The 25,448-nt window shown below is 42.6% G+C and overlaps 1 protein-coding gene across 1 annotated transcript in view; it reads left to right on the forward strand.

Annotated features, from left to right (window-relative positions):
* The window catches only part of LOC135914179 (copper-transporting ATPase 2-like), a 152,230-nt gene that overhangs the window by 83,496 nt on the left and 43,286 nt on the right, over window positions 1-25,448 (forward strand). The window contains exons 12-14 of the mRNA XM_070524259.1: window positions 15,307-15,444; window positions 17,657-17,845; window positions 24,707-24,889. Of these exons, the coding sequence (XP_070380360.1) occupies window positions 15,307-15,444; window positions 17,657-17,845; window positions 24,707-24,889 (510 nt within the window). The remainder of the gene's footprint in view (window positions 1-15,306; window positions 15,445-17,656; window positions 17,846-24,706; window positions 24,890-25,448) is intronic.

Here is a 25,448-nt window from a genome sequence, read left to right on the forward strand (position 1 = left end):
GTTTGAGCTTTGTTTATGTTTTGGTTTGAGAAAGCTCCGAGATTTGAAAGATGCGTTTTATGTAAACATGTAGTCTCGCGAGATGCTCATTAATAAGTAGATAGGCTTTTTTTTGTGTGTGTGCGAGTAACCTGAAGGTTAAGGTTATCGTCGAAAGGCCTATGGTAACGCGCGTGTGTGTTATTTAACCTTCTTTCTTTTTAAGTGTTTTTGAATTTTGTAAGGTTAAGCGCGTAGGTTTTTAGTAAGTGCATGATTTGCACGGAGAAGCGTTCTTAGTTCCATTAGCGCGTGTCCTGTGTGGACGGAAGGAAGCAGACTTTATGACTGGGTTGCTCGTGTGTTGAGGGCAGCCGTATTCTGGCTTGTCTTATAAGTACGCGTGGAACGAGTTAGTAAAAGACGCATTATTTTAAGGGTTCTGCGGAGTGTGTAAGTCCCGCAAGTTTAATTGTTCGTTTATGTCACGTGTCCTGTAGGACTTTCAGGGAAGAAACGTGAATAAGCGTAAGTGAAAAGTTTGCCTACAACGCAAGTACGCGTTTTGTTTAGTGACCACAAGGCTAGTGCGCTTGTGATTACGTACTTATGAGGTTGACCAGATTGTTCAGTGGCACCATTATGTGCGATAAGTACGCCACTGCGATAGATTGGAAACATGCTGTTCGTGTGGTTAGGCCACTTAAGTTATGTTCGGCTGTTTTCATTTGTTGTTTGCATCGCCAACGACCTTTTTGTTTTGCAACAACAATAATAGTCTGGTCTTGTGGGCAATCGAGGAGAAATGGATAGCTGTTTGGAAGGGTGGTTGGAACTGTTTTGTCAAAATTGGGGAACTAAAAGATCAGGGTTGATTTTGACTCAGTAATAGCCTGGCGAGTCAGGGGTGAAGAGCCTGCGCTTACGCGTGGTGCAGCGCTGTGTTGTTTGGTTTGTTTGACGTATGTTCTCCAGGGCCCAGGATCCCGAGGGTTGTCAAACGAGGCTCGACCCCAGTACCCTGCAGCTTCTTTCAGCGTTCCTCATGGCCAGCGAATTGAGTTCACCGGCCATTCAGAACAACCGGGGCGAGGACGAGCTGTTAGATATGGAGCTGTTTCCTGCGATTACTTCCCCAGACCACATCGGATTGCAGCACAGCTAATTGAGGAATGCAGAAGCAGGAAAGCGCATTCCAGAGAAGCGGCCGAGCAAACAAGTTTAAGGCAACAAGTTCACGTGCCAACAAGTTCGTGCGTCGCCGGGATTAGAAGGGGGCCTCGTACAATGGAGCTCAATCGTCCCCCTTCGGCTTTGAAGAAGGCATCTGCTACCGCTGCGAAGCCGAGCCACCGGGTGCAGGTGGGCCCTTGTGCAATGAAGCAGGAGCGCCCCCCCTCCTTCTCCAGCCTAGAAGAAGTGGATTGCCAGTCTGCGAGGCAAGACCGCAGAGAGCCGCCAGGTGCGACACCGCGACACGGGCGCCTACCATTGGCTGAAAGTGGCGCCATCGGAGCGGACTCTCCCATTGGTGAAACATGACGTGACTTACAGTGCTCGAAGGGTTTATAAGAAGCCTTCCAGAGAGACCTGAGCATTCTGGGACATGCCCTGATTCCCTGATTCACCTCTCTCGAACTTCTTGCCGCGGGCCGCAGCGTCCGAGTTGCTGCCGGCCCGTAATGACTGTACGACTGTTAATTGACGCTCACCGTCCCTGTACATAATGTAGAATAAATCCTCCCAAGTTTTGGGTTTTCATCCCGAAGCCCGTCCCCAACCCCTACAAGGGCGGCAAACATATTCACTCCCTCTGGTAAACACACAGGGTGATACACTACAAGACCAGGCAGACTCACTTGGGGAGTATTTTGAGAACGTGTCAAGTTCAACAAATTATTCACAATCCTTTCTCAAACACAAACAAATAGAAGAATCTAAGCCTTTAATCAGAAAATGTCGTCAGAATGAACCATACAGCCGTCCTTTTAGTATTGCAGAGTTGAGAGCTGCCTTGAGCGCATGCAAGAGCTCTGCACCAGGATCGGACAGAATAATGTACGAAATGATCAAAAACCTACACAGTGACACGCAAGTTACAATACTTGCACCTTTTAACACTATCTGCGCTGTGGGGTACCTTCCAACCGCATGGAAATAAGCCATTGTGGTCCCTGTTTTGAAACAAGGCAAAGACCCTTCCTCAGTGGCAAGTTACCGCCCGATAGCCCTCACAAGCTGCCTCTGTAAGGTATTTGAAAAAATGATTAATCGACGACTAATTCACTTTCTTGAACTGAGCAAAGTGCTAGATCCCTATCAGTGTGGCTTTAGAGAAGGGCGGTCCACAACTGATCATCTTGTATGTATTGAAGGATATATTCGCGACGCTTTCGTACACAAACAGTTTTTCCTATCGATATTTCTCGATATGGAGAAGGCGTATGACACAACGTGGCGGTACGGAATCTTGCGAGACTTGTCGAGAATGGGCATCCATGGCAATATGCTAAAACTGATAGAGTTACCTGTCCAACCGTACCTTCCACGTGAAAGTCGGGAATGTACTATCACGTCCATTTATACAGGAGACTGGTGTACCCCAGGTAGGTGTGCTCAGGTGCACGCTCTTTATAGTTAAAATGAACACGCCCCGCGCTTCATTACCACCAGCTATATTTTATTCCGTGTAGTTAGATGACATACAAATAGGTTTTAAATTGTGTAACCTTGCAGTGTGTGAAAGACAAGTACAGCAGAGTTTGAACAAGATATCTAAGTGGGCAGACGAAAATGGATTTAAAGTGGACCCCCACAAAAGTTCATGTGTTCTCTTTACAAGAAAGAGAGGCCTGGTTCCAGACCCGTGCATGGAACTGGGTGGACAACAAATACCTGTCAACAAAGAACAGAAATTTCTAGGTGTAATACTTGACTCTAAGCTTACTTTCATCTCGCACATAAAATATCTCAAATCTAAATGTCTAAAAACTATGAACTTACTAAAGACGCTATCACACACAACATGGGGTAGCTACAGGAAATGTATAATGAATATTTATAAGAGCCTTATTCAATCTCGGTTAGACTATGGCGCCATAGTGTACAATTCTGCCGCCCCGAGTGCACTAAACATGCTGGATCCCATCCACCACCCGGGTATCCGTCTGGCCACAGGCGCATTCAGAACTAGCCCCATTCAAAGCTTGTACGTAGAATCGAATGAGTGGCCACTCAATCTGCAGAGATCTTACATTGGCTTCACATATTTCCTTAAAGTGCACTCCAATAATCAACATCCATGTTTTAACACTGTTAACGATATGACCTGCACTACACTTTCCCATAATCGCCTCTCTGTAAGAAAGCCTTTCTCGCTTCGAGTGAGGGACCTTAGTGACGAGATGCATGTCCCACTCCTCGAGCCTCGCCTAATGCATCCAACCCAATTGTTACCGCTTTGGGAGTGGCAGGTCATAGAATGTGACATATCCTTTTTAGAGGTAACAAAACACGCACCAGAGATCGAAATACGAACTCATTTCCCATTTCCTAGAACTCCAGCACAAGCTCTCCTGCGCAGAGTTCTACACAGACGCTTTGAAGTCTAATGCCGGGGTGTCGTATGCTGCCGTCGGCCCATCCTTCTCAGAATCCGATGTACTACATCCGGAAACAAGTATATTTACGGCCGAGGCCTACGCATTACTGACTGCTGTGAAGCATATAAGAAAATCAAAACTCCAAAAGTCAGCGATATATACAGACTCCCTAAGTGTCGTGAAGGCCCTGATGTCACTCTATACACACAAAAATCCAGTACTTCATGAACTATATTCTGTCTTGTGTAAAGCGTACATACCAAACCAGCATATCATTATATGCTGGGTGCCTGGCCATAGGGGCATCGAGGGCAACGTTCTGGCGGACGAGATGGCCACGTCTATAGCACCGCAAGCCGTTAACCCTACCGTTGAGGTGCCTGTCACAGATGTGAGGCCTTTCTTGCGAAGGAGGCTGTGGGCCCACTGGCAACGCATGTGGGACGTGGAAAAGGATAATAAGCTCCACCTAATAAAGCCACAGTTAGGACTCTGGCCCTCTACAACAAAATCGTGCCGAACAGATGTCCTATTCTGTCGTTTAAGAATAGGACACACATTTGGCACCCATAACTTTCTACTCACCGGTATTGAACCTCCAACCTGTGGTAGATGCGGGGAGAGGCTGACCGTACTCCACGTCCTCCTGGAGTGTCGGGAAGCCGAATCTGAGAGAAAGAGATATTTTTCCTTAGCATACCGACAGCACATTCCCCTTCATCCTGCGATGTTTCTTGGTCCAGAACCGCTTTTTAATACAGATACAGTCCTAGGTTTTCTTAGAGATGTGGTCTTACATGTTATTAGTCCCATGCATTCGTAGCACCTCCTCTCTCCAGAGGATGCCGCTGCGATAATTGCTTTGCATAGCACATGCCTCCACGCCCTTGTGTTTTTAAGGGCACTAAGGAGGCAGTAGTGTTCTAGCATTTCTTATAATCTGATATATTTTACCTATCGTATCATTCTTTTTAAATGCATCAAAATGTTCATAATACAAGTCATATGTCGTCGCCATAATTTTATTACACAGATTTTACGCACTTTAGAACGTATATTTTAAGGCCCCTTTAAAGCCACATCACACCAATTTCATAGTAATCATAGTTACACTGCACACCCACTACCACAGACATGGCGCTCTTTGGCCATTCCTGGCCCTTGCGCCATGAAACCCCATACATCATCAAGTATCAGGAATTTTAATAAAAACACTATGCTAGTTACAGTGACACACATTCTGCTTGCACAGGTGGCGCACAGGCACTTGGGAAGACACAGTTTTCGCAAACGAGTCAACAAACTCATGATTAACAAAAATTGAACATTTTATTTTAATATTCAATATATGTTTGTATTATAAATTTGAAGACAGTCATATTTAAAGACACCTCCATTTTGTTTGATTCTTTAGAAAGCTAAAGACAGTAATAGTTAAACACACCTCCGTTTCCTTTATTCATCTAGAGAGCCTGTGTTCCAAAATATTCATAATCGAATATGGCACTTAGTAGGCCAATTTCACATTCAGAGATGGGAGTCCTGGCACTAAGACAAACCCATCATGGGATGTAGCTTATTACGGCGGAAAGGGGGAAGTTGATTTCCAGTTTTTGCCTGCTTAGATCAGCTCTACTCAGCCTCTAAGCTGGCATGCTATATACACTCAACCGGACGTGGAGGCGTAGTAGTGCCTATGGTGTTGCGCTACTAAGGCTCGGGGGTGTGGGATCCAATCTCAGCCATCTCGACCGCATTTCAATGGGGGTGCTACATGAATGCCTGTGTGCCGTGCATTGGGTGCATGTTAAAGAATCCCAGGTGGTCAAAATTAAGCCTGAGTCCCTCACTATGGCATGCCTCGTAATCAAATTATGGTTTTAGCATGTAAAATCCCGGAAGTTAGTTATATGCACTCATCTATGTCGTGTGAAGGAGTGTGTCTTTGTGTCGAGGCAAATGCCAAGCAGGTTCCTTATTCAATCACTTCCTCATGTGCCTGCATGCCTGAACAGGTGTTCTGGGTCCACACTGTCACATGGCTTTACCAACGAAGCACTCGCACCACCTCTTGTCATTACTGCTTAGCTACAACAGGTTGTCTTGCGACGTGTCATGTATGTCATGCGGTGAAGCTAGATGCCAGAGACTTGATAATCATATGGGGAAGAGGGCCATCAGAGGATGCACGAAACTTGAGCACTCTCACTGAATAGTCTTAAAAATATTTTATATTGATTGCAATACTTAAAGCCATCCTTATTCAGGAAATTATATTTAATTTTATTTTAAAATTACACTCCTCACACATCCTTAGCTTAGCATCAGAGCTCTATTACAGAGTACTGTTTATTGAGGTTCAGTTCATTTCTCTAGTATGTGTGAGAAATGAGACATACTATACACAATTTCATGACATCTAGTTGTGTTTCAAATCACACAGTTTGGGGTCAAAAATTGGTATGTTGAAGATTGTGTCGCCAGGTACAGTGGTAACAGTGCTCTAAGCAGCTGCTCATATGCTGGCTTGTCAGCTGGACAGCTTCAAGGGAATCTATTTACATGGTTTCGGACACTTTTGATCGCATTTTATTTTTTACTCGGAGAATTTGTACAGTTGACTTCTGTTAATTTGACCCTGATAGGACCAACAAAATTTATTTGATTATTCAGTGGGTCGAATTAAAGAAGATGCAGAAAAAAACACCAAAACATACCTCTTATTCATTCGCCAGTATTTGCCTGATTTTAACGCCCCTGAATCAAACAGGCACCCACTTATTTGTCATGTTACCAAAGTAAAACTAACATACAAATGAAATTAAAACTAGGGGTTTGCGATTACTCTAATATTTGATGTCGAATAGAATAGTGAACATTGTAATAATTTAATTCGTGAATCGAATATCTAATATACGATTTTTCGAATATCGGTACCTTTGTTGAATAACCCGGCCTTGGTCGGTGCCTTAACGCGCGCAGCATTCCCACGGCGCACAATCTTTATCGGTACAAGGTTCGACCAGGTTGAGCAGGCCGGATCGAAACGATTAATGGTACGCGAACAGAAGGAACAACAAAAGCTGTACGTGTGGAAAGCGCGGAAGCATTTGTGATGATCAGGCCGATTAGTGACACGAAGGCACGCTGATCGCATCGAATATGTGAGTTTGGGGTTCACACACACAGATTCACGCAGTCGGAAACTTTCTACCAACATTTAAGCACACTGACAGCGACCGCGGACCTGAACGCCACTTCATCGGCCGTCAATCTATAACCCGTACGCATAATCTCATGACCGATTACTGATGAGCCACCCATAGGAACATACTAGCAACAAGGTTTCCGTGACAGTTTTTGGCCTGTTATCACATCGGCCAGCGGCGAATTTTACAGCGAAGCTGTTTATGCGGACTCTGTGCCGTCGTTGTAGGACTTGGCGAAAAAGGAGCCACGTGACCTAGCAGGTGAGGAAAGGAAGAGCTTAACAGGGGGGAAAGGGGTAGGAGTGACCGCTTTCCCCCTGTGCCAACCCCTTTCCCCCTGTGTGAATGCTATTTTATACACGAATCTTATACGGTTGTCACATGGTGCATTTTCAGCGATCGAGCCAGATCAGCATCGAATTTATCAACAATTTATTCCACCCTGCCACGAAAGAAACAAATGCTATGTTGGCGGTTTGCGGCCAACAAACAGTGCCTAGCGATTGAAATGCGATACTAGGAGCATTAGAAGTGCCAGCAGCCACGTCAGTCGTCAAACCAGTCCAACCATTGTCAAAACAATTGCAGCGCCCGCATCTGCAGTGGTGGGCCTTGTGCCCAATATACGGAGGTTTGGATTAGTAGTTCTGTTATTCCATCCCAGCTACAACTATGGGAAGACCACGAGTAGTGCGTATTCCTGTGGAAGAAGCTGCCTACCGTAAGCGTCAGCGAGAGTTGGCTCATGATCAGGCTCATCGTCGTAGAGCCGGCCCCGAGCTGTGTGCCAGAGATACCAGATGCCAGAGATGCCTCCCCCCCCCAATACAAACACTCAATCATAAAGCATGCTCACCATGTGAAGCACGCAAAAGTGAAAATGGGGTGAAAGAGTCGTGAAACAAAAGATTTACAATATAGTCTGCAAGTTATGGCTACCGAATCAACGCAGCTCTATTCACATCAACCTGCCATGGTTGCTTAGTGGCTTTGGTGTTGCGCTGCCAAGCACGAAGCCGTGGGATCGAACCCACGGCCACGGCGGCTGCATTTCGATGGGGGTGAAATCCAAAACACCCGTGTACTTATAGTTAGGTGCATGTTAAAGAACCCCAGGTGTGCTAAAACTCAAAATTAATCCGGAGTCCCCCACTACGGTGTGCCTCATAACCTGATAGTGGTTTTGGCATGTAAAACCGCATAATTTTTCAATTCAAAGCAGTCGCACGACCATAGGAAAGCCGACAAACCGCGTCACTAATGAAAGCGAGTCCACTGGATGACCATTGCATGATCACGGTCACCATCTCTGCGAAATAACGTATGCTAGCCCCTCGTTCCGAATGCCGTTTGTAGCTGCACAACAGTCTCTTTTTGTAGCTTCAAGCAACGCTTTGAGCGACCTGTCTTACGTTTGGATTTACGTGACGGGCTAGAAAATTTGTGACAGCGCGCTGACCCCCAGCTGCAGACGCATTTACAAAGACAGTAGATGAACGCGGAAAAATAGGGGGGGAGGCCGAGTCGCGCAAACTTGCCATGTGCCTACCGATTTGAATGCTCTTCACCATCGGTGCATGCGGCGTCGATGACCGCGCGGAGCAGTGCCGAGTGGTCCCCGCTTTTGTCTGTCGTTTAGCTTGGCCTTAATGAGCTGATGATAAACTACAAAAATTACCAACCATAAAGATGAAAAAAAAAGGAACTTCATGCTTTCTGAAAGAAAACTGGAAAGCAATACTTCCTAAGCAATAGAAGATTGCTATTAAGCACAGTATGGGCCCAATGTTAAACTGAAAACCCCATTGATATTTAGGACAGCTTCGCTATTTCGTCAGCTTCAGAGGAACGAAAGCATTTAATTATATTTGACGGACATTGTCTCGTTAAAAAATATTTTCCATACCTTCTTATACAATGTTTAGAAGTATGGTTGTTTTTGCTAGTTGGTTAGATACACAGCAATGGGAGTTATAGCGCTGGAAGACACGGGCAAGAGCGAGACAATAGGATGAGTGCTAACATTCAAGTGTGTGTTTATTTCTATAAAACACCGTATTTGTAGATCCACACACTGAATAGGCCCAATCACCGCACATAAAAACCAGCCACTTCCAGGAACGCAAATTCGCTTGTAATCAGTGCAACTGAAGGGGAACTCGACCAGGGGAGGAAGGGGAGTGCGCTCGACCACTCTGCCAGAGCCCTTATCGAGTTTCGACGCTAGAACATGAAGCTATTAGGCAACAAGTCAACAAAATGCTGCACGACGACATCACCCAGCCATCGAAAAGCTTGTGGGCATCTCCTGTAGTCTTGGTGAAGAAAAAGGACGGAATCCTACGTGCCTGTGTTGATTATCGTCGACTGAACAAGATCACGAAGAAGGACGTATACCCCCTTCCATGGATAGAGGACGCATTCGATCGACTCTGCAACGCTAAATATTTCTCGTCGATGGACCTCAAGTCTGGCTACTGGCAAATAGAAGTCTGCAAGAGAGATCGCGAAAAGACCACGTTCATCACTCCAGATGGCCTCAATGAGTTCAAGGTTATGCCATTTGGACTGTGGTCGGCGCCTGCAACGTTCCAGCGTATGATGGACACGGTTTTAGCAGGATTGAAGTGGCAGACCTGTTTTGTTTACTTGGATGATATTGTCGTCTTTGCCGGAAATTTCGACATCACCTCAGGCAGCTTGTGACAGTACTAGAGGCCATCAAGTCATCAGGGCTCACTCTGAAGCTGGAAAAAGGTGCAGGGTGTATTGCGTAACTTGAACCAAGGACTTTAAAAAAAGTGGTTAACTGCAACTGAATGAAACCAATGACATGGTTTGCCGTCATGTGGCGCTCCTTAGGGTATATATTATGTTGTGCTTAATTTGTTAATTAACTAAGATCAGTTATTCAATTTTTTAATATTCACTTTAAGGCCAAGTGGGTCTCTTTACGTTGCAGAGGGCATTCAAAAACGACAGATCCAATTTTTTTTTGGCAACGTACATGCTGCGAGGAGATTTTTTTTTCCGTTTAAGGAAAGCCAGCGAAATATGAAGTAAAACCATCTGACGGCGCTCATGCGCTACCCTATTACAGCACTCTCAACCGCGCTTCATGCGAAAAAAAAAACATGCGTGCGGTGGACCGTGGTGAAGTGAGCGGCCGTGGCTCTAGGCATCGGCTTCACAGTGTGTCAGCATCTTTGGCAGTGGCACACAGAAAGGAAGCACCATCATCCCTGATAAGCGATAGGCTCAATGCACGGTTGAGCGTGCTGCAATACGATAGTGCACGAGCACTATGCACGAACACTAGTGCACGAGCACGAGCAATGCACAGATATCTGTGCATTGACCTTTTCACTTAAGATTTTATTGTGGCTAGTAGCTCACTACATTATTGTTGGTGCAGATGTGCATGGCTTTTAATTCACACTTTCGCTTTATTTCTGCAAATCCTGACAATAGAAAAACAAGCACATTAGAAGCACCAGCGGCGGCTGCCTCATCCGCATTTTCTCACTTCAACATTGCTTTTTTTGTTCTTTTTTTTACTTTTTGGTCAACATTCACACTGTAAACAATATGCACATACACAATATATTTAAATATATACAGAGGACCAATTTCATTATATTTTTAAAAGAGGAGGAGGTAGCCAATTAACAATTATTTCTAAAGGTATGGATAGCCTATGCCTAGAGAATGAATTTGTTGCTGTATGTTCACCTCGCTTCAAGTTGCTTCGCGTGCTTTTTTGACCCTGGAAAATACCTATAGATTTCAGTTAGCCTTCCAGCACAGTCTGTATTAACGGCGTGTGAAATGAACATGAATGATGTGTCTCAGTATTGCTTCTCTTTCCAGTAAACAATGCTAATGACTCATGAAAAAAAAAACGTTTCTAATAATTTATAAAATTTATTAGGGATGGAAACATCGTCACTTCTATGCAGCGGTCATAAATATATATAGGGTGTCCCAATGAAATATCATTCACCAAGATTTTAAAAAAGAGCAATGCATTACACGAAGAAAGTCTAGTGCATATTGTTTCCAGTACAGTGCAGTAGCCGCCAGAAATTTTTTTGTTACTGAGATTTAATTATGTCATTGTAATTAATTATCTATATTGAGATGTACTATCTTAATTATCAAAGTATCAATGATGCATTTGTAGGCACGGCCAAGGGACATCTTACTGCGGTATTTTCAGCGACATAGTAATTGCCTACAAATTTTTTACAATTTATAAGTAAACCCTGCGAAATACGGAGAATACCACATGACTGTGCTCCCACCCACGTCATAAAGCAGCGCCCTCGAACAGGCGCTGTTAGTTAGCCAGAACAAAATAAAATAAATAAAGAAAAACATTGTGATCGAGCTAGTGCCTTATCTGCCTCGCCCCAGACGTCGTGTTTGGTGTTAGTTGGAAACAAGCTCTGATAGCTGTTGTCTTAGCGTAGATAAACTGCAAAGGTGTTTTTTTTTCTTTTTTTTTTGCCACAGTACCTATCACCACAAAATCTAATTGACAACGTCAGTGCAAAGGTTTAAAAGTGCATTTTGTTTCATCCCAGTTGCTATTCTTTCTCTATTGAGCAGAAGGTAAACATTATTCTTGCCTTGGGATCTGCAAATGGCAACAAGAGGAAGGCCACAAATATATGTGTCAGTCATGGAAGTGTGGTGGTAGACCAAACGCATTGCTTATCATCAGAAATTATTAAAACCTGACACAAGCCAGCAGCTTCAAGAAACAGCAGCGGAGGACTCCATCTTTGAGTCCTAACCTACGCACCAGTGTTCTAGCATTTATGGCCTCAAACCCTCATGCTAGCATGCTAGACATGACTGCCCAGGTACCAATTTCCAAGTCATCAGTTTGGAGGATTCTAAATGACGACCTTTCACCCATACCACCTTCACCAGCACCATTTATTGGAAGATAGGGACCTGTAAAATCGTCTAGATTTTTTGAATTGAGTCCTCACAAAAGCCGGTGTGTCAATGGACTTTTTGAGCAACATCATGTATACAGATGAAGCCAGTTTTCAAATGCCCAGGTAAATTTGCATAATGCACAATATTGAAGTGACTACAATGTGCACTGCGTAAAGCGCCATCGGCACCAGCACTAGTGGTTGTTCAATGTGGGGTACAGAATTTATGCCGGTGCTATAATCAGTCTCATCTTCGATCACACACCGGCTGGACAGCGTTACGTGAATGAAATCCTTGAAGGACTGATGGATGAGTTTCTCAGCAAAGTCCTGCTGTCACGTCTTCCACTTCTGTGGCATCAGCAAGATGGGGCATCCGTACACAGCAGTAGCTGAGCACGAAACTCGCGGGATGCAACTTTTTGTGTGCAATATATTGGAAGGCACGGGCCTGTAAATTAGCCAGCTAGGTCACCTGACCTCTCTGCACTCGATTCCTTTCTTTGGCGTTTTGTGAAAGATAATGCTTACATGATAGAGAAGGACGTCAGATTAGCTCAAGGCAAGGATAACTGATGCCTGCCGTATAATTCGAGCTTCGGTCATCAAGAAAGTCACTGAAGATGTGATAAAGCGGACTCAGTGCTGCATGGCTGCAGAAGGAGACCTATTTGAACACCTCCTCTAGGCAGCAGCTGGTGTTCAACAAGGATTACGAATTCATAGATAATGAGGGCAAACTGAAATCTGATGTTTTTTACTTTTTGTGCAGGAATCCTGGTTGCCAATTCGGCTTATTTAGAAGTGGTATATTTTTTTTCTTGAATGCATCGGTTTTGCCTTTTCTCTACACGTTGGTTGCTTCCCAGTTTGTTTATTTTGCTTTTATTTTTTGACACGAATCTGGTTTTGCAGTACGTATACACTTTCATGAAAAATAAAACGGTCACTTTAATTTGGCTGTAGTCCGAAGCAAGTTTCTGGCTCGAAATATAGGTTCGCGCGCCGTGTGAGCAATGCCCGTGTTTTGAAACATTCCATGCTTATTCCATTGCTTTTCGCATTTCTCGCATGGTCAGAGCGGGGCTTCGGCCGCATTATCAAGGGGTTTTTGTTACTAATGTGATTAGTTGGCCTTGAGAGACGGATAATAAGTGTGACATAGAGAGGAAGGAATAGCTGCAAAACGTGAAACCTGCTGTTGGTGGTCCTTCCGTACCATTATCAAGGTGATGCGCTGTCTCTTCGGGTTTGCGACAGGCATGCAGTTGCTTTCAATCAGCTTATTTGAGTGCACTGCTTTATGATACATGTGGGAGTGCTGTCACATGGTATTTTTCATATTTCATGATTTATTTATTTATTTATTTATTTATTTATTTACATATTGCAGACCAATCTGGTCTAAGCAGGACAGGCAATACAATGTACAGAATATATGTTTTACACAAAAGGAGAACACCAACAACAAAAGAAACATGATAGTACCAGAGGAAAGAACACAAAAAGACATAATCATCTAGTTATATAGTACATCATAAGGTTCTGTTAGGCTATTCCAGTTGGACACAGAACGCAGAAAAAAGGAAAAATTATAAATGTCTGTTCTTGCAAAGTAAGGGGTTAGAAAGTGTGTTTGGTAATGTCGCGTAAGTCTTGTGGCCAAAGGGGAAAAAAACTGTGTTTGATCAATAGCCATTTTACCATTAAGAAGTAAGTTTAAAAAATTCAAACGCCATTTTTTTCTTCTTGATTCAAGTAGCTCAATGTTGTTAGCTTCTTGATGTTTCTTTGATGTTTTCCTCGTGATGTTTCTTTGCCAGTTTCTTTGCTTGCAAAATTGTATGCAATCGGTATGTCGCGGAAAACACCCTAATTAGACGTCATTTGGGTGTGCCTATAAATGTCCCATTGACACTTCGATAATTAGGACATTACTTCTCGAGTTAGATAAATAATTGCAATACCGAAATAAATCTGAGTAACAAAAAAATTATTGGCGGCTGGAGTAGCGCTACTGCTCATTTTTTTTTCAGTCTTGGTGCATGATAGTTAGAGCACCCTGTATAATTCACTCAGTAACTGAAATAAAGCCAAGCCAGATTCACTCGAAACCAGAATCAACAGCAGTCATTCGCAGCAGCGCTCAGACTCGCAGAAAATGAAAGAGAGAGAGTCTGCAGTTTCGCCGGAAAGGCGAAGCAATATTAGTGATAGCGTGATCAATAGTAGGTATGTGCGCATACACACACAGACACATGTGGTTCGGAAAGTTGATCGGGCCCCAGACCCTCCCCCCAACCCCAGAAAAATGAAAACTTACTGCCTATTTATGTTGCCACAAAAAGTTGGAGCAGTCGTTTTGAAATGCCCTCTACAACGTAACGAAACGCACTTGGCCCTAAAGGGAATATTAAAAATATTGCATAATTGATCTCAGTTAATTAACTAATTAAGCGAATATAAAAAATATCCTAAGGAGCACTGCATGATGGCAAACCATATGTTGCTGGTTTTGTCCAGTTGCGGTTGACCACTTTTTTTTTATTTTCACATTTTTTTAAGCGACATATGGTTTGCTGTCATGTGGCGATTCTTGGAATATTTTTAAAGCGCGCTTAATTATTTGCTTAATTAGGTACTTGGGTACTGTACCTATTGTACCTATATATGTGTGTGTGTGTGGGTGTGTGTGCAGTACCCAAATTACTGATAGCTAGCAAGATTCTTGTTAAGTAATGTGGTTAGCCTCCTGAGCAGGTGCAGCATTATCTTTTAGGCACAATTTGTAAGCATACAAGTTTGTTTTAAGTTTTCTGATATTTGATATTCGATTCAAAATTTACTGTCCAGTATTTGTACATCTCTAATTAAAACTCTTAAAAAACGTAGAAATCTAATGCACCCAATGTTTTAGCAAGAAAAATATGTGTGGCACTGTGGTGGAAAGGTTTCATAAAGTGAGCTTCGCCGCAATACATCTGTGTTTGGTAAAGCATACAAACGACGCGAAGACGGTTTTGGTTTCGTATCCGATTATACCCCGCAGGCAATTTTCGACGCAATTTTCTTTAAAAAAATATACATATATGTAGTGGGGGGGGGGGGTGCACGTTAGAATTGGGTAACTATCGTAATCAGACATTTTGCGCTACGGCTATTGCTTGAAAATCTTCCTAGGGCAGACCAAAAATAGGCCTTTTTGACAGGAGATTTTTTAGTTACATGTGTTCAATGCATTCACTGTCCCCTAACTCCTCCAGTACAGCCGATGGCACGAAAGGGGTTGCTATTGGACTCAAAATTGGGCTCAGACACGTGCATGCTGTCTGGTCAAGTACAAATTATCCAGCAAAAACCAATTTTAGGATTGAAATAATAAAAGTTTGCGGCCGTAAAAATGCATGGGTGCCGGCGAGGACCTTCGGTCAGAATCGAATTAACCGAAAAAACGAATTAACCGGAGTTGTATTTATGGAAGTCCACTGTACCTTTTTGTGGGATAGTTTGGACTTATATTTGTTGGTGCCTTTACTGCTGTGCTAAGTGAAACTTCATCTGATGCAGGCCCCTATTCAGCAGCTGGCTGACAAAATTGCTGGCTACTTTGTTCCAACTGTGGTTGTCCTCTCAATTCTCACACTGGCCGTGTGGCTTATCCTGGGTTTTATCAGGACAGATCTAGTCTACAACTACTATGGCAAGGTGGGTGGCTATCCATGCTTGATATTTGCTGAACATTACGATTTCTAAATTAGGTATACTTTATGTTATGGTGAGTGTTGTAATCAAGCCACAGATGAGGAGCTCTGTAGTGACACTAATTTTCTTTTATCCCCTTCTGTCATGGCATACAGATTTGTGTACGTGACTTATTTTTGCCATTTCTTTTTAGTGGTGGCAAGGAATAAATTCTGAACATTAAGCTTAGGGTAATTGGAACATGCTGCTTTTCTAAAGTACCTCCATTTTACTTCTGAGTGAAATGTATTACTACAGACGACCACTTTTGTGAAGGCACCACCATGTTTGACTGGACAGGACGTTTGACGTTGTACATTTCGGTAGCACTTGCAAAATAATTATTTTCCTTTTAAGTGATGCTTGCAGCCAATAATTAACTTGCGCATGTAATTCCAGCAGGTGATTCAAATCTTTTTACAAAGAAATGTAGCATGTTTGATAATACAATAAATGGATATTTAATTACTCCAAAATTATGATGACTCACTTTAAAATGCACAGACTCATGTTACCTCTCTAACATGCTTTCAGTGGAGTCGCCAGCATCTTGGCAATAAACTATGCAAATTTCACATATTTATTAACAGATGATCATAATTCTTATCTGAAGAGGTTATTCTGTGAAGGCTCAAGGAGCATGAAAACAAAAACTTTTTTTTCTCATATAGGACTCTTGTGAAGTTATGTGAAACATTATATTGCACTTGCCTGCTTAAATGATGAAATAGCTGAGGCTACAAGTTTGATTCATGCCAGCAATGGGCATGTTTCAGTGGGAGCAAAATAGAGATACACACAGAGACTTTGATGTGCCTTTATACTAAATATGATTTTTTTTAAGGCTCAGTAGACCTATAAAATTTGTATGTGACCAACAGCACCATTCCTCCACTTAGGTAGAACTGCTTGAAGAGGTGTACATCCCTTGCCTGACTAATCATAATCAGAAATAACATAATGAATATTTGCTAATTAATGATGCTAATAATAACTTTAAGGTAAACTTATCAATAGCAGAATTCAAGCCTAGTAGCAATATAGGCATTTATCAGAAGTTGTAAAACTGGCATAATTTTTATATATCCAGGCTCAAAATCTGCCTCATTGGTATTCTGCTTTGTTGGGGACGGACACGTTAAAGAACCCCAGGTGGTCAGAATTAATCCGGAGTCCCCCACTACAGCATGCCTCATAATCAGATTGTTGTTTGGCACATAAAACCCAAGAATTTAATTTTTAGCTTTGGTGTTTGTGGAAGGTGGGGGAGAGGGCACTCTTTAGGAAAGATAGCTTGACTACCAGTGTATTTTGGAGCACTTTTGTGATGTATATCTCAAAACGAGTGCTAGTTTGACATGTATTTATTACTACCTTGCTTCAATTCTGCAATTGCAACATTGCCCTAAAGTGAATAATCTTACAATAATTAGTGAAATATTGTTAATCAATTTATTGAACATTGTGATTTATTATGACACTATTGGCTACCTCTTTAAGTAGTCCAACTAAAGTGACAAAACAGCAATATCTGCCAGACACATTAAAAAAATTATAGCTAGAATTGAAGCACTTGTTTGTCAGTAGGTTGGCCTAATTTATTTGAAGCTTTCCATTAAATGGACTGTAGCCCAAGTGGTTCTTTCTGAGGTAAAGTCTTAAGCAATAATTATAGTTATTGTTATCATTATTATTGTTGCATGTGTTTAAATATTTGCTGGCCCCTGTCTTCAAAATGATTACTTTGTGTTGATGAACTTTTTTTTACTTGCTATATGCTTAATGTGCGTTTGTTTTGATGAAGTGAAAAGCCATTGGATAAACATAATTCAGCCACATCTGTTTTTGGGTTCATGTGTAATTATTTGTTTTTTCACTACATCCTTTTCTTTTGCATTTGCAGCATTAACTTTACTCCATCGTGCCGAAAGAATACAAAAGGATAAGCTATATTTCATGCAATACTGCCCTCATGTAATTTCCATGATAAATATCTCATAATGACTCAAAGTAGTAGCTTTATTGAATTTTGCACTTTAATGTACATGAAAACTCATACTTATGTGTGGTATTACGATCGATGTACGAGGTATTCTTTTTGATTTCCATATTTTTTTCTTAATATTGTCCTTATCTTCTTCATAACCAAGGTGCGGAATTTCCTCTTATCTTCTAGGCACAAGACATGTCAGAAAGTGAAGTGGTCATCCAATTTGCATTCCAATGTGCTCTGACAGTGCTGTCAATTGCTTGCCCCTGTGCTTTAGGCCTTGCCACACCAACTGCAGTGATGGTAGGAACTGGGGTTGGTGCCACAAACGGCATTCTTATTAAAGGGGCTGAGCCACTGGAAGCCATTTGCAAGGTACTTCCTTTGTGATTTGACTATCGAGTGACTTTGTTTGGTTGCGGCTTTGAGTAGGTTTGGTTAATCCGCCTTTTGCTATGCATTGTGGCGCCATCGTGCGGTGGCTGCGTGCTGCGACAGCCGCCCCACGCAACATTTGCGGCCAAACAAGCAGCGTGTCAGAGATGACCGAAGCAACGCGTACATGCCGTCATATTTTGTCATCGTCAGCTAGCCATCCAGACCACTGGTGAATGCTTTGTACACGGAGGTTTCTTCAGTGTGACGAATGGCTGCAAGAAGAGCTTTGACAACGCTTTGCAAGCTCCTCCTTGGACTGAAACTGCTGCAGCTGTGGCGTAAAGTGAATAAGTAATAAAACAGCATGAGTACGCACAAAAACGCATGACTCGAGTAGGGCATGAGGTGTAGTTCTTAGGGCGAATATCACATTTCAGCATTGCATGTCTTGCTTTATGGTGTGCCATATGCTAGGCGTACATACATACACAGGCAGTGGGGAGGCCAACAGAATACCAAGTTGCATACGTTATTTACCCACATAAGATGTGTGTACATCTACAAAAATGGCAAAAAATGGTCAGAATGACCAAAATTGGTGATACCCCGTTTGTGGGGTGCCTGTCTTCCTCTTAGAACGTGCCTCGGTATGAACATAGTGGTCGACCACGTCCATTTTAACGCGACAGCGTTAAGGAGCTCGTGTCGAAGAAAAGCCATTGTCGTCGGCGTCGGCGTCGGCGTCCGCGGCGTTGGCCGTGATCGATAAATCCCAGCAGGCACTTCATGAATAAAAAACAACTTGCAAGATGGGCTGGGTGGGAATCGAACCAGGGTCTCCGGAGTGTGAGACGGAGACGTTACCACTGAGCCACGAGTTCGATGCTTCAAAGCGGTACAAATGCGCCTCTAGTGAACGCGGTGTTGCCTTAGAAACGAGCTGTTTCTAAGGCTCAGGCGTGCGTCGCTTCCTCAGGCGCACATTTCGTTGTCGCGCCGAACGCTGCGTTGCTCGACGCTCACCGCGTCCCATGCGGGGCGCGTAGTCGCTGAGCCGTAGCCCATGGTCTTGCACCCCTTGGCGGGTCGACGGGAACGCTGTCGCGTTCCACTCTTGAAGGCGAAGCTTAAGCGTCCTCCAATTTTTTTTTTAACTGGTGCGTGTACACAAACAGCGTCGGTATTGTCACGTAGTACTGACAGCAAAGAACACAGTAGCAATTCTGTGAATGACGAAACTAACTTTTATTGACTGAACCTGTGCCCACAAAAACAGTCTACACTTAAAGCACGACGATAGCGGCGAACACAGTCGGTGATCATCGAAATCTGATCAGCGGTTGAAGCGTGTCAGCTTTTATACACAAGCTATCGAATGTTCGAGAATAATCTCTGGTGCCTGCATGTCTTCCAGAAAGTTGTACACCATTTGCATCGCGCATACGTGCAATCAGATTAGACAAGGTTCGGTGATAACAGCGGATAGAACAATCAATAACACTCGAGAAACTTCCTATACATGCGGGCGCCTCCCGCACTGAGCGATAGCATTTGTTTGACGGTGAAGAGCGGTCACCCCCCAAAAAAGACCAACAAATACTCGTGTCAGTATGAAGCCCAGATGTCTGGGCGATAGCGAAGGCGCTCCTGAATTGCATCAATTACAGAGTAAGACGCGCCACTTGACTCCAGGAGATGCCGCACAGAAAAATGAGCCTTAGTGCATACCGTGCTATATCCAGATTCACTAAACAAATGTAAAAGCCTTCTGCAAGTAAATATTACTTTACTTGGTGCCGATAAGAACGACGAAACAACAACTAGCAACAATTGCTAACTAGCACTATCAGCTACTTAGAGTTACTTAGCTGTTTCCAACATCAGCCTGGCAGTGCAGATGAGGTTGGCTCTGACAGATAACTAAGCTGACATCACTAGCATTCGCTGAGCGTTTATAAAGCTGCAAGTGTGCACGATATGAAGTTGCGAAATGACGGCATTCTAGCGACGGACGCAGAGACGATAGAAGAAAAAGAAACGCAACCAGGTCGTGCGAGCTCAGAGATTGTTTGTTTCACTAGCTCAAACATACATTTGCGCCTTAGTCGAGATTAGTCGTACGAGTCAGTAATGACAAAAACAGAGAGGTAAACTCCATATGCCGATACATACCTGTCACAAAGTGCAGCCCTAATCCAAGCTTCATGGCGCTGTCGATCGCGCTTTACCGACGGAAATTGGAAACTCTGCATTGCCCTGCTGGGATGGTTACGGCAGGTGCAGCCGTAAACGAGACACGACATTGGCATTGCGCCAAATTTCGATGGCAATAATGTTCGAAAGGCGTTCCGTGCGTGCAGCAGCGAGAAGGGCAAAGCTCGCAAGTGAATGAAAGAACTTTATTGGAGTTCCGACGAGGACGCTAACTCGTCGCGCCCCCGCCTTCGTCAGGTCTGGTAGGTCTAGCCCACCGACCCGGTCACGGCCACGCCGAAAAGCCAGGATTTGCTTGTCTAGAGTGGGGCTACGCAAACGCGACTCCTACTCCTTCTTGCTGAACTTGGGGTATCTTGACCCACTCTCCCGGAGCATGTGTGCTAGAGTGGAGGTCTGCCTGCTGGATGGGCAGGTGTCATCGCGATATACGTCGAGGTAAACCGTGTAGGACGGCAAGACACTGACAAGTGCGGCGCATGCCATGGCCGTACTACTCCATTCACTCGGAGGAGAGAGTCGAGTCCGGCCATGCGCCTGCCAAATTGCTTCGGTTGTCAGCCGCTAGGGCGCTGCGCATGCGCAGTTTGGCGTCGCAAAAGGTGGATTAAGCCAAGTGGTCAAACATATTAATTGTACTCTTTTGATTAACTATACTTTCCTATTTCTTTTTTTTAAATGAGCCTTCGTTTTGTAGGATTTACACATGGGTGCTTGGTTGTTGCACTTACTGGATTTTGTTTTCTGGTTGAAAATATATCTTCCTTCTTTATGATGCCTTCTCTGAAAACACGACAAGCTCTGAAGTAGCATAACACTGTGTTATGCTACTTTTCGGAGTGTATATCATTAGTGGGTTTGCTGCTTATGTTGTCAGGCGATGTAGAAGAAAATCCTGGACCGGTAACGGAAGCGATGATTGCAGATGTAATCCAGAACCAGAAAGAGATCCTGTTGTAACTCACTGAGGTTCAGACAAATCAGGCTAGCTCTGAAACGAGGATGCTTGAAATGTAAAATTGACTTCTTGCAATTGAACAGAAGCTACAAAGCTTTGATGATACTCAGCTCAGGCTTACAAACGTTGAAGCGCTTGTTGACAGGTGGGATGAAAGCACGACAAGCCTTGTTAGACAGGTTGATGATTTCAACAACCGTTCTAGAAGAAATAATTTAATAATTAGAGGCATGCAAGATGGCGTGCAGGAGAACGATGCAGCACTGATGAAGGAAGTCACTGAAGAAGTTTTTAGAGACCTCCTGAAAGTGCAAGTAAGCCCCATTTAAAGAATTCATAGGCTCGGAAAGAAAACACCTGGTAGAAACCGCCCAATTATCTTTCGGCTAGTGGACTTCAGGAAGGAAGCAAAAATTTTTAGCAATTGTATGAAGTTTAAAGATACAGAGATAAGCATTAGTGAAGATTACTCCAAACATGTAGTGGAAATTAGGAAGAAACTGTGGGACTTATGTGCTGAAGAAAGAAAAAAAAAGGTCGTAGGGCCAAACTTGTCTTTGATAAACTGAAAATTAATAATATAGTGTATGGATGAGATGAGGATAAAAAGGTGAGGTACCAAATTTCGAGGGTAACTGAAACTGGCAACTGACGCCAACAAGGTAAACAGGATGGCTTTAAGATGATAAACATAAAGGTATGGAGCATAATAAACAAAACTGATGCATAGGAAGTAGTGGTCTTGGAACATGAACCTGAAGTTATTGTCATAATGGAGACATGGTTACATTGCAATTTTGGAGATGCTGAAGTTGTGCCAATTGGTTACAAAGCATTTAGAAGGGATTGAGGAGGAAGAGGTGGAGGAGTAGCCATATTGGTTAAGTCAAGCATATTGTGTACTACCCTCTAACAATCGTATAGTATCAAAGCTGTATGGATTAAAACTAAGCTTGCTGATCGAACAGTTTACATTGGGGGTGTATATTTATTTATTTATTTATTTATTTTCACATACTTTCAAGGCCCGAAGGCGTTACAGAAAGGAGTGGAGTCAAAACAAGAAGTAATGCAGTAAAAAAATACAAACAAGTATTAACAAAAAATTAACAAAAAATTTACAAAAAATATTAAGAAAAGGCATTCTGAACGGCGGTATTGAAGTTAGTAGGGTCGGTGATGAGTGCGATTGAGGCGGGAAGGTGGTATATATAGCCGGAAGGTATATATAGCCCCAAACACTTCACCTGATGGAATGAACAGCCTAAGAGAATTTATGGAAACAAATTTTCGAGAAGGAGACAATATCATTCTCCTGGGCAACTTTAACTTACCGGGAATTAGTTGGAGCTCATACTCACCCGGGGAGGTAGATGTGGCTAGTTGTGAACAGCTTTTGGACTTGGCATTCTCTTATAATGTAGAGCAAATTGTAGGAGAACACACCAGACTATGTGATACAACTTCATCTATTTTGGATCTTATTTTAGTGTCGCATGGGTTGGTAGGGCTTTTTACTGACTGCCATGTAAAGGACGGAATATCAGACCACAAGATTTCAATAGCTACTTTCAGTATGTCTCCATCCCCCTCGCTGGGTAACCCAAAGAAAAGAGTTTGGAATTTTCAATCCGCAGATGATGTGAGTGTCTTAGACTATCTCGAAAGCTCCTTTGATGAGTTTATCTACTTGTATCAATAAAATGTGAGCACTGATGATTTATGGAATTTTTTCTACAGTGTAGTAACTCATTGCATGGATAAATTTGTTCCTAAGAAGAATAAAAAATGCGGAAAGACAAATCCTTGGATGAACTGAAAAATCATCCTGGCAAAACGAAAAATTAAACGAAAATGGAAAGTATGTTCACAAAATAAGTATACAGATGATGAAACTTCAATTCTAAAAATGAGGCAAGAATTGAAGTGGCTAATTAAGGAGGCGAAAGACCAATTTTACAATGTAAGATTGAAGAAATTCCTCTTAAAAGCACCGGCTAAGTTTTGGCAATATGTAAATCCGCCGAATAAGCAGTGCTGTTCTAATCCCAAAATTAATGATGCTGAAAGGGCTGATCAATTTAATCTTTTCTTTTCGTCGGTTTGTACAAAGGATGATGATGCAGTGCCTAGCGTATGCGAATTCTCTGTCCGCCCTCCCATTTCGAATATTTAGATAACTGAGGAAGGTGTGCTAAACCTTTTGCTCAATATAAATACTAAAGAGAGCCCTGGACCAGATGATATTCCTTAGATGATATTGAATTCTTAGTGAGGTATGCTGAATTGGTGTCTAAGTTCCTTACAAAAATATTTAATTCCTCTGTATTGAATCGTTGTTTCCCTACCGCATGGAAACTAGCGAGACTAGTACCAGTTCATAAAACCGGGAACACTTCAGACATTACCAATTACCAACCAATTTCCGTCTCAAGTACATGCTCTAAACTCCTGGAAGACATCATATCGAAACACTTGTCTTAATACCTTGAAATGTATAACTTGTTATCCCCTGTGCAGCATGGATTCCGTAAAGGATTATCTACGATCACTCAATTAGTTTAATTGGTTCATGACACTTCACAAACGATAGATTCCCATGTACAGATGGACCTCATTTATTTGGATTTTGCCAAAGCATTCGATAAAGTTTCCTACTCCAAACTTTTGTTCAAAATTAATACTGTGTTTAAGAATTCTAACCTCACAAAGTGGTTTACCTCGTACTTACAGTGCCATCAGCAGTACGTTCACATAAATGCGCATAGGTCCAGTCTTCAACCGGTGTTATCTGGAGTACCTCATGGAAGTGTCCTAGGACCTCTTCTATTTCTTATTTTCATCTGACTTTGTGAATAATCTGATTTTATGATTTTGTTATTATCTGTGTATGTTGTTCTTATTTTACATGCCTCAAGGGGTATTGATTGGTTATTCTGCTTGCTTTATTACAATGTATATGCACTGCAATTTTTTTTTGTACATTGTATTCAAATGTATTGTATGCCCTGCCTGAATCAGATGTGTTGACATTGCTTGTTTTGTTTATTTTTTTCTCCTCTCATGTAATGGCCCTAAAGAAAGGGCTGACAGTATCAATAAAGAAAGAAAAAAGAAAGACACAGAGCTATTATGAACTGTCATGTGCAAGATTGTAGTTCTTTTGCAGACTTACCTGGTTTGTCAGTGCTGCAGTTACTACAAATGGGCTTTGAGTTGAAAATGTTAATACATACTACTGTATAAGCCAATTAAAAGTTGGTTTTTTACCAAATGAGTGTGTATTTTAATTGATGCATGTAAGTCAAACAACCAGCTCAAACTGACATTGCAATGCACTGCAATGTGTTGCTTGCATCTTCCTTTTCTCCTTTGTCTGCTGGTACTAAAATGCACTCTTAACAGTTTTGCAGTTTATCACTTTTTGCAATTTTATTAAACTTTCAGAACCAAACATTTAACAAAACAAAGCTGTCTGTGTTTATTCTTGGGCTGGCTTTTTATACCACTGCATAAATTATAATAGTTACAAATTTAAATTGGCATGTTCAGGCTGGTTATTGTTAAGGGCTGCTAACAAGCAGATTGATCACATCTAGCAGGAGGGTGTGTGTTGTGCATATGACAAAATGCATCTGCTAAACTTGTTTGCCATTGTTAAGCTCATGCTTGAGTATTCTTCACAGGTGAAGTGCTTTGCATTTGACAAAACTGGCACAATTACAAAGGGGACACCTGTTTTGGTGTATGCTGGTCTCGTGACACATGTTAAGGCCCTAACACTAAATGCCCTGATGGCCATTGTGGGGACTGCTGAGGCAAGTAGTGAGCACCCAATTGCTAAAGCCATCACGGATTATGCTAAGCAGGTGAGAGACGTTATTTGTCACTTTAGGTGGCACATTTTCTTATTTGGCACAACGGTGTATTATGTGGCACGAAGTTCCAGAATGCTTGGTATGCTAGAATGGTTCTGAAATGCCACAGTGGAGCTGGGATATTGCAGCAACATTATCTTTAAAGCAACCAGTGATGTTATATTGATGTTGCCATGAGCTACAGAGGACAAGAAAAACACTTGTGGGGCACATAGAAAATCTAGCATCAGTGCTCCCATAAGTTAAAGCCTCAGTTGATGTGATACACAGTGGCATCACTAGGGGGGTAGGATTGACCTGTGTGCAGCTTGGCAGTGAAGGGGGGGGGGGAATGACAAATAATCATTTGTCAGAGAAGCAGGAAAGCGCCGGGGTGACTTTCACTAAATGGATCAGTGGCACTATGCACTGACTACAGAAAACAAAAATGTGAAATTTGTAGGAGGGTGCCCTTAGCAGAGCTTAATGACTTAGTGTGCTTTAAGATGTGGAGTTAAAACAAAATGTTTTGCAGATACACCCACTTAGCGCTTGTTATAGCTGGTGTGGA

This window comes from Dermacentor albipictus, chromosome 1 (genome assembly GCF_038994185.2).
Source record: "Dermacentor albipictus isolate Rhodes 1998 colony chromosome 1, USDA_Dalb.pri_finalv2, whole genome shotgun sequence".
In the NCBI taxonomy this organism is placed as follows: domain Eukaryota; kingdom Metazoa; phylum Arthropoda; class Arachnida; order Ixodida; family Ixodidae; genus Dermacentor; species Dermacentor albipictus.